The sequence below is a fragment of the Lactuca sativa genome, chromosome 5, assembly GCF_002870075.4.
Source record: "Lactuca sativa cultivar Salinas chromosome 5, Lsat_Salinas_v11, whole genome shotgun sequence".
In the NCBI taxonomy this organism is placed as follows: Eukaryota; Viridiplantae; Streptophyta; class Magnoliopsida; order Asterales; family Asteraceae; genus Lactuca; species Lactuca sativa.
The window spans coordinates 287807168-287817298 of NC_056627.2; the positions used below are offsets into that span (position 1 = coordinate 287807168).

General features: G+C 36.4%; 1 protein-coding gene across 1 annotated transcript; it reads right to left on the minus strand.

Annotated features, from left to right (window-relative positions):
- Positions 1 to 4825: 4825 nt before the first annotated feature.
- LOC111910269 (heat shock 70 kDa protein 15) lies at positions 4826 to 9270 on the minus strand. Its single transcript, XM_023906073.3, has 10 exons — positions 9111 to 9270; positions 7228 to 8459; positions 6911 to 7138; positions 6718 to 6813; positions 6450 to 6635; positions 6165 to 6359; positions 5922 to 6068; positions 5694 to 5843; positions 5467 to 5597; positions 4826 to 5365 (listed from the first exon to the last, which is right to left on the minus strand). Exons 2-10 carry the CDS (start codon positions 8395 to 8397, stop codon positions 5170 to 5172), a joined length of 2499 nt encoding a protein of 832 aa, XP_023761841.2. The 5' UTR covers positions 8398 to 8459; positions 9111 to 9270; the 3' UTR covers positions 4826 to 5169.
- Positions 9271 to 10131: the final 861 nt, after the last annotated feature.

The window sequence follows — 10131 nt, forward strand, 5'->3', positions numbered from 1 at the left end:
TTATATTTGATGAATGGGATACATTTTGGGCCTCACAGACCACTTTGAGACCGCTTGTGTGGGGGTCAGATGCAGGTAGCTTGATTAGGTCTAGGTGCGGAGGGATGTGGTTGGTCATGCCAATGTGTGCGAGCAAAGACTAGCCCGGTAAGGTATTTTGAAGACATTGAAGACTCACATCTTGGTTTTGGGGGGAGTACCCCTTAGTACTCCCGAGTCTCGTCTGAGCCTTGCTTAGTTAGATTCTCACCACCTTTTTAGGATAGGTTATCATTTTTCTAGGGGTCTAGAGTAGATAGTTAGATAGATTTTGTTTATCACACCTTGCATGGAGGTGCTTGATGAACTTTGAAGTGGGTCCCCCAATTCACATCTTTTGGGACCAAGTTTTTTCGGTAACACCCATTTTTGAGTCATATCCCACCCTTTTTAGTTGATCTTGGCACATTGTCAATGATCATTAGGTGTTCATGTTAGCCTCCATCCTATCTTACATGGTGAAATTCCTTAGACCTTCCAAGAAGCAACACAGAGAATGAAGAAATTTGAAAAAGTGAAGAAAATAAGAGCCTATAAAAGATGATTCAAGAAAAGCAACAAAAACAAAGAAGAAAAATGAAGAAAAAGAGCAACACAAAAAGAAGAACGAGACTCCAAGTTCAAGACTTCTCTTCAAAAAAAAAATCTCTGAATGTCAAACAACAAATGTGATTGAAGACCCAATAACAGAAGATCAAGATTGAAGATTTGAGTAGTTAGGTTTAGATTTAGGTTAAGTAGAATTTTTATTATTTTATTTTATTTTTTGATTTTTGGTGAGAAAAGGCCCCGACGATGAGACGGTAGACTGTAAAGGATAGTACAAGGGAGAAGCCTCTGAAACCGGATGTTTTCCCGGAGGCCGTACTGCAAAACCCTATTTCGTATTATACACTTTAGCCTGACAAATGTAGTAATCATAGTGTGTGAAGAGGCGTCTTTCCTTCGTGCACTATGGTCTACATCGGTGACTTAAAGTGCCCCCACTGGGCGCATCTCTGTTTCCTTTGTCTTGCACACCGCGACCGCATCCAGCCGTGATCTATTCGCCCATCAAGTGGTTAAGAATGTGGTTTATGGTTCTAAAGCGGGGAACATTTTGAAGATGCGTAGGGTCCATTGAAGGACTAATTTTGACCATGTTGACTGATGTTGATCAAGTTCTATAGTATCTTTCTTTTTCCTTTTTAGATAGTTCATCCCGAGCTTATTTTTAGTCTTGTTCTAACTTGAGGACAAGTTAGGTTTAAGCTTGGGGTGATTTGATAGCTTATTTTATTTCCTTATTTTTATTAGTTTATTTTAGATTTTTAGATCTTTTTATCATTAATGCATTGTATTTTATTTATTTTTCTTTAGTATGGATCGTACCGGGTGCTTGTTATGTTGCATGAGATATTTTGTAGGTTTTTCGGTGCTTGTTGCGGTTGCGGGTTGATTGGAGACGGACTTAGTGGGCTTCCGAGGCATTATTGGGCTTGGCGGAGTCAAAGAAGAAGAATTGGGCTTTGAAAGCTATTGGCTTGGATTATTTGGGCTTGTGAAGATGGATCATAAATTTCTAATTTTGGGCTTGGAGCATCCATTTGGTGGCTAAATGATGATTGGTGGATTCAAATTACATGGGCAATAGGGGGACCAAAGGAATCTTTGGTAGTGGAAGGATGGAGTCGTGGAATGAAGGACCAATAACATTACAGCAACATTTGCGCGGGTAGAATTTTTGTCGCGCGGGTACCCGCGCAACTGCCCAGTTTGGGCATTTTGGTCATTTGGCTCACAATAACCTAGGGGGATCAGATCTAGAGGCTCATTCATGATTTTTCCACCATTGGAGACCTGCAAGAGGCGATTTGGAGAGCAAAATACTCAATTTCTTTCATCTTTCCAAATCTTAGGTAGTTTCTTTATGCAATTAGATTATTGTTCTTGTTACTTTGTTGCCATGAGTGGCTAATACTCTTATTTGGTTGACTTTGGTTGAAAACCAATGAATGTTTGTGGGTTGAAGGATTTATGTTGATTATCAATTTATTTCATGTTTATGATTCTAGTTTGCAATTCTTATGCTTAATTGATGCTTTGATCATGAGCTTAGTATTTGATTGAGCAATTGTTGACTTATTTCATTGATTTTGCATTGGATCATTGAATTTATCTAGAACAAAGGCTTTATGATGGTAGAAATCATCTCTAGCTTATGAATCATAGCTCCTTTATGGATGTGTAAGCATTTGACATCCTCTAGGAATTAGGGATTCCTTCATTCTTAAGGCTAATTGATTTCTTGGGATTAATTGCTTCAATTGACCCTTGATCTTAATTAAGAAGGTGTGTTGTGGGCTTCCCCAACCTCCATACTACCTATGAGGAATCTTGGCATATTATGCTTCATGATTGCTATAACCAATTTGGGATGAAGGATAAGTTTTGTATTAGATCCTAATGATAAACACACTAATGTTCATTGTGTTGATATGCCTTAGTTAACCAATTATTCTCAACCTTTAATTTAACTAGTTCTAGTGAATTGCATTGGTGATTGAATACAACCATTTCCTCGTGGATCGATACCCCTTTTTACCATTATATTATGTTTATTTAGCAATGATCAAATGGTGTAATTTGCTTGGTGGGCTTGACATCCCACCATTTACTGGTTTTTTAAGATTTATGACGAAATAAGTAAGAACTTGAAGCTTCTAATTTACTTCTAATTTTCAAAGATTCAAGGCTTTTCGGTTGAAAGATTTATTTTGATTTTAAGCCAATAAGGAGACCATTGTTGCCAATGTGTCTAGACGATTCACTAGTCATCGTTAATCTGTGGGCAATGCCTAAATAATAATCACTAATCAGCGAGAATGAAGGAACTAAGCAAAGTTTACTTTTCTCGGGTAAAAAAATCGAAATCCTGCTCATCATATTATTGCTTGCGTTGTTTTTCTCGTCAGATATATTCCTAACCTAATATGACTTGGGAAAAAAAATGAATTTAGTCTAACACATAATGTAAAAAAAAAGGTGGTAGATTTTAGTGGATACCATTGAGTATTCATTGGCACATTTTGACCACCCTCTAGCCATATAATTGAGTTGGAACATGTCAACATTTAGGTGGGTTTCTTTTTATTTTGTTTATTAATAATGGCATGTGTATAGCTTTTTCTAATAAATAACAAATTTTGAGGGAACTTATGGAAAATAGATAATGTGCAAAAACAGGGGAGTGAAATAATTGCCAACTTCAATTCCATCACAAACAACCCTAACACATCCTCTTTTAGAGTTATTACGGATAGCTTGTTGAACTTCAAAAGTGCTTTTGGGCAAAAAACGTTTATTGTTTGAATCATCTTTTATGTTGGAAAAAGCTTTATACTTGTAAAATGACTAAAAATGAATGGAAAGAAAGAAGGTAAGAAAATGAGAGCGCGAGGAGTTCATTAATGGTAGTATTGTCATTTTAAGTTTAGAAACCTCATTTATAAAGCATGTCAAAAAAACCATTTTGAAAAGCATTATGCAATAGCCAAACATTTTTTTTATTTATTGGCTTTTTAAAAAACCAGTAAGTCAATAAACTATTGTGAAAAGCAATCACAAACATTTTTTTTACTTATTTGGCTTTTTAAAAAACTAATAAGCCAATCAATTATTTGAAAAGCAATCACAAACACCCTCCAAGGTGTGTTCTCCATTTTTTGCATAAATCTTCATGGTTCATATGATGTTCTGAATTTTTTTTTTGCTGATCTCTTCTAGTTGGTGTTCTAGATTTTTGAAGAACAAAGACAAGAAGACTAACATATCTTGATTTTTGAAGAACACACTCAAGAATATGAACATATCTCGATTTTTGAAAAACACAGACAAGAATACAAACAGATCTCAATTTTTGAAGAACACGCAACAACAACAGATCTTGATTTTTGAAGAATGCACACACAAGAACAAGAGCAGATCTTGCATTTTCCTGAACACATACGATGAAAACAGTGTTGAACTGTTGTCCGAGGTTGACTCCATTTGAACTAATCGAAACTGAAACCATACCATTTTTTCTAATCTGCTTTGTTATTGAAATCAGTTGGTGGTGTTATTCTTGACATCAGTTGGTGTGAAGGGCAATTAAATATTTATTGTGAACAGTTTTTTGGGGTGTTGGCAGGTTGGAGATGGACACAATGGTAGTTTACTGATTTCTGGTTCACGATAGTCGATCACTGATTTCTTCTGGTTCGTGGTGGGTGTTGGTAGTCATCGTTGGTGCTAAATGGCTCTTGAAATCTGAAGAAATTAGTGATGATGCTAGTGGTGCATGGTGGTGTTGAATTCAAATTTATGGGTTCTTAAAATATATGAAGAAAATTAATTTTAATAGAATGTCAACTTGATTGCCACGCTAACAATGGTTTTGACAGAACTATGCTCTAATTTCCAAAGTTTATGCCCCTAGACAACACATAGAAATCAAAAATTAATAATAATTAAAATATATATATATATATATATGAAAACCTTTTAAACCAAAACATAAAAATTCATAAAGTATCCTTGACATTATCCATTTAATCAAGGGTCGATTCACTGTTTTGTAGGAATAAAAAAATATAACACCGTTTTGTAGAAATAAGAAAATATAATGTAAAAATCACTCCCTTTAATTAACCTATCAATTCCACTATTTGGTTACCTTGTTAAGTAATATTTCCACCATTTATGTGCCGTTAATAAAATGTTTTAAATTGGTGGTAATAAGAACCCTCTGCAGTGGGCAAACTCATTACACATGAAAAGTAGTAGCATTGAATAAAAGTAATTCGGAAAATAGATACAGGTCTCATTTGCGTCCAAAGAAACACCAAAACTCCTGCACTTTTTTAACTTTAACGGACACTCATCATCACCATCACCATCACCATCACCATGATAGACCTACTAAACCATGAAAATTGAAAACAAAATAGACCACAGGAAGACATACGTGACATCACCAAAAATACCAGTGACACCTGCCCAACAAAATCCATCCATATTGACTGACGACTTGAGTATACAAATAAAAACAACCCCCCCCCCCCCCCCCCACACACACACATTCAACAAAACTAGGAAACCTTTTGGCTTTTATTCAGGCTTCTCTGTTTCCATGGCTGCAGCTTCATCCGGGTTCCCATTGCTGTCTACATTAGCGTTTGGGTCTGGGCTTGTGGTGGCTTGTGGCTCACCTTCCTGGGCTGGTGCTGGTGAGGGTGGTGCCTCGGGTGGGGAGGCGGCCTTCGGTGGGGCTGGCTTCGGTTTCGACATTATTGGTCTGCATCCCCTGTGAAGACACATCAACAAATAAATAAATAACTATTTTTTTCAAAATATATTCTCCACAAATACAAATTTTACAAAGAAAAAAGTCCAACGACTAATTACCTGTCAAGTGCCTCTGCTTTCCTTCTAATATCAGATGACAGGAGAACTGGATCAGCATGTTTTGGAAGGGACTCCTGCTGTTGTGTTTTCTCTCTTAGCCAGTTTTCAGCTTCTGAACAATCATTCAACACCTAAATAAAGGAGGAGGGAGGGAGAGGACCCACATCAGAACAGAATAGAACAAAAAAAAATGGTGCATAGAAAAATACGGATTTTACGATTAAAACCTTTTGTTTCTCATTCAAGTCAATGTGTTCATATTTTGAATCACCAGATGCTGCAGCCTGTCTGTAAGCATTAATAACACCAAGCAGTTGTTCTACAGCTGATCCTCTTTCTGAGTGCTCCTTGTAACGTTGTTCAATTGGATCACCTTGCTGCACGTGTTTTTTATGTATTAATTTTCATCTTAAAATAAATAAATAAATAATAAAGTGCAGAAAATAAAAACACACCTTTTTCAGCTCATCAAGTTTGGCAACATATACACCTTTAGTTTCGTCTTCACCATCTTCATACAACCAATCTTCAGTTTCTTGAAGCTTACCAATTAATGCTTCTCTATCTGAATCCGTCACAAACTCTTGCAGTTTATCATGCAGCTGAATCAAACAAGACCATTTCTCATTCATCATCATGTATTGTATATAGTTTTCAGATGTAAAAAATAAACCTATGGTAATTAATTAATTAATTACCTTGTTCCTCATGTCATAAACATAGGCTTCCACAGCGTTCTTTTTGTCTTTGGTTTCTTCCATGACTCGGTCCTGTAATGCCATTTCAAACTCTTTTTCCACTGCTTTCTGCACATCTGCAGCTAGCATTGCTCCATAAACCACCTCAGAAACGGGTATGTTTGCCTTTTTGACCTTCTTCTTTGGAGCCTCCACCTGTATAACAACATAACAAATATTACTATACCTACATTCTAAATCCACAAATAAACTGTAACACATGTTGTATTATTATATTATACCAACCTTAGTATCAGTCTCCATCTGAACAGGCTTATCTCCAGTTTCTGTAGCACCATTTTCAGCCACATTGGCATCCTGCATATTTACATCTGTTTCATTACCAGATGCCACATCAGCTGGAGCCTTATCTGTATCCATCTTTGTTGCTTCTTTTGTCACTGGAATATCAACCTCCTCTTCTTCAATAAGCTGGAATCACAAAAAGAAATTAAAAATACAATCTTCATGCTAACTATCAAGATTTGAAGGATATGGAGCTCCAAACACCCACCTGTGCAGACTCCACAGACACTATTCCATGTAAATTCAAACGGGCTTTCACCTTCACCTTGGCACGTTCACCTTTTGTTGCTTGGAAGGGACCAATCTGGACACCATTGAATTTGTGAATTTGTCAATGTAAAAGTTAAAAAGCAATTCAGCATAATTCTATTAAACTATTTGAATTTGTGAGAAATGTTTACCGTATAGGTACTGATCTTTGCTGGTGCCTGCAATTCGCTGACATCAGCATACTGCACATCTACTGTGAAAGTTCCAGTCCTGTAAAAAGTCAAAGCTTTGACACTTGGAATTGGATTTCCCTTGGGGAAAACAATTGTGCTTTGTTGATTCTCCACATTTCCATTCTGAGATTCTTGGGAAGAACCTTGCCATGTCAATGCAATTGAAAAAGGGAAGCTTTCTTGGACCTTCAGACCAAATAAACAAAATCCAAATTAGGGTTTAGTACAGTACAAATTAGGCCATGTATCAGAAAAAGATGCAAAACGGGTCATACCGTGAATTCTTTAACTTTAAATGTAGGGCTGAGAATAGCACATTCCAAAGCACAACCTTTAGAGACACATTCACTGGCGTTCATTGTACGCCTTGGTTCCTTCCCAAAGAATTCTGTCAAAATCTTGATGACAGCTGGCACCCTTGAACCCGACCCAACAACCTCCACAGCATAAATATCATCAACTGTGAGTTTAGCCTCAGAAAGAGCCTTCTCTAAAGGCTTCTTCACACGTTCAAATATTGGGGCACTGATTTGTTCAAATTCATCTCTTTTAATAAACCCTCTAACATCCTTGTCATCCATCAAGCACTCTATGTTCATAGGTGCCTCTGGATTTGCACTAAGCACCTTCTTTAGCTTCTCACAAGCAGCACGGAGTCTAAGACAAGCCCTTGCATTCTGGAAAACATCAATTTTGTAGTCTGTCTTGAACTTTTCAGCAAAATGTTGGAATAAAACCTCATCGAAATCCCTCCCTCCAAGACACCGGTCAAACGAATGTGCCAATACCTTCAGTTGACCTTTCTTGAAACCTGCTATGCATACCTGCATGCTAGCATGTCCAATGTCAATGAAGGCTACATTGAGCTGCTCATTTTCAGGTAAGTCAGTTTTGTATATTCCATAAGCTAAAGCAGTGGCTGTTGTCTCATGCATCAACCGTAGAGGATGCAAACCGGCAATAGTAGCTGCATCCATTACAGCTCTTCTTTGAAGATCAGTGAAGTAGATAGGTACCCCAATACAGCAATCCACAACTGCTGCATTCAAATTCTTTTCAGCTATTGTCTTCATGTTTGAGAAAACCATTCCCATAACTTGTGTTGGGGTGAATGACTTTGTTTCCCCAAGATACCTTGCATTGATCAATGGGAAACCATCGGGTCCCTCAGTAACTGAAAAAGGCAAAGCCTTGAGATCTTGTTGCAATTCAGGGTCAGAAAAAGGACGCCCTATTAACCGCTTAATTTGGGAAATGGTGTTTTTTGGGTTCATCATACTGGTTGCAGCACCAGCTGTTCCAAGAAAACGCTGTTTATCACCAAAACACACAAGAGCAGGAGTCTCACGTTTTGACTCATCATTAAGAACCACATCAATTCCCCTTTGTCTGGCAACTGCCACAACACAACTCTCATTCCCAAGATCAAATCCAACTACGCTCATCTTTGCTGAGTAAAGTAACTCGTTTAATTAATGAGAAGTTACTCTGCCTCACAGGAATCAATCTGCACAGATGAAAGGTAATTAGATTTATCAACAACTGTTCGATTACTCATCTATATATGTACACACCATGTCATGAAATTTGAAGTTCCTTTACGTAAGCAATAGTACTAGTACTAGCTTTCACATTATTAATTATTGATTTGACTTTGAACTACAACCCTCACACGTTTGTCTTTCTTTCTAGACGGTGACTATACCAACAAACAGATTTACTGCTGCAATTTTAACATGTAAACAGACTATGATGTGTGCAGTTCATATGTATAAAGCAGGAAGTTTCAATCCTTGGAAATATAACAATACATTCATTTCAAAGTTTTTAATATCGTACAGCTTTAAAAAAACTTGAGAAACAAGTAATGGGATCTCTTTCAGTTTCTATCAAACTAACACAAAACGGTAATCATCACGAGAACACATTGGTCCGATTCTGTCTACATCCCTAACCTTTTCCTATTGCAAGAATAATCGACCACAAAACCTACTAAATCTGTAAAATTAAACGGCTGAAGAAGCATTTACTAAATCAAAAAGCAAATCAAACACAACTAACAAAACAGTAAACATACTTGGATTGAATCTAGGAAACTAATTGTAACAAAGAGTTATAAACGATACCCGATCTGATAAATTATAGATGGAGATCGAACCTAGGGAAGACGGAGATCAAGTAAGGCTGCGGCGTGAGAGAAAAAACCTTTGAATTCTCCAAATACTTTGGTAAAGCCGAGCTGTGGACTGGTAAAAAGATGGGGGCGAGAGGGAGGGGTTTATGTTGAATTTTTCACAATTAATAGAAGGCTCTTTTCAGAACTAGATTCGTCCAGAAATCAGCTTCTAGAAATATCTTCTACATTTTGACCTAATTTGGGCTGGGGGCCAATTTTAATTGGGTTTCGTTTTTATGATCTAAGATAGCTCAGTGCCTGGCCTCGCTCAATGACTCATCGGCCCATTGAAATTATTAATATTCATGAATCTTCTATCTTGGAGATACACTTTTTTTTTTTGCGAAAGAGCTATCTTAGTTTCGTCTAAAAATGGTTTGTGTTTTTTTATCAAGTCTTCAGTCGGTTTTTGCAGTCGGTTTTTGTATGCATTTTTCAATTCGGTTACAGGATTTTTCATATTAGGTTTGATATTGTTTTTTTTTTTCGGTTTTAAGTTTTGGGTTGGTCTTTGACCGGTCCTGTGCAGTCTCAAAATGGTCCAATCTTTTTTAGACCGCTCTTGAAACAATTTAGTTTTTTTCAGACCGCCTCGAAATGGTCCAAATTTTTTTGGACCGAGGATCCCCAACGAACAATTGGAGATTTCTTTTTTTATTTTAATATTAAAATATGTACGTAAAGAAAAACGCTAAATTTCAATTTTACAAACATAAATTTAACTAATAAAAAGGTTCACATGTTGTCATAGGTTTATACGCATTTACTAAAAACTAGTTGTGAGACCCGTATGTTATACGGGTTGGATAAAACAAAAAAAAAAATATAAAGGTTTAAACAAAAGTTTATTTAAATTTGAATTTACAAAGAAACAAATTAAATACTATATGAGTTGTAATATTATAATTTATTGATTATTTTTAATTAAGGCAATTATTAATTAAGGTGTAAATATAATATGTTAATTAAGAAAGATAAAAAATGAGAAAATGACAAATGAAAA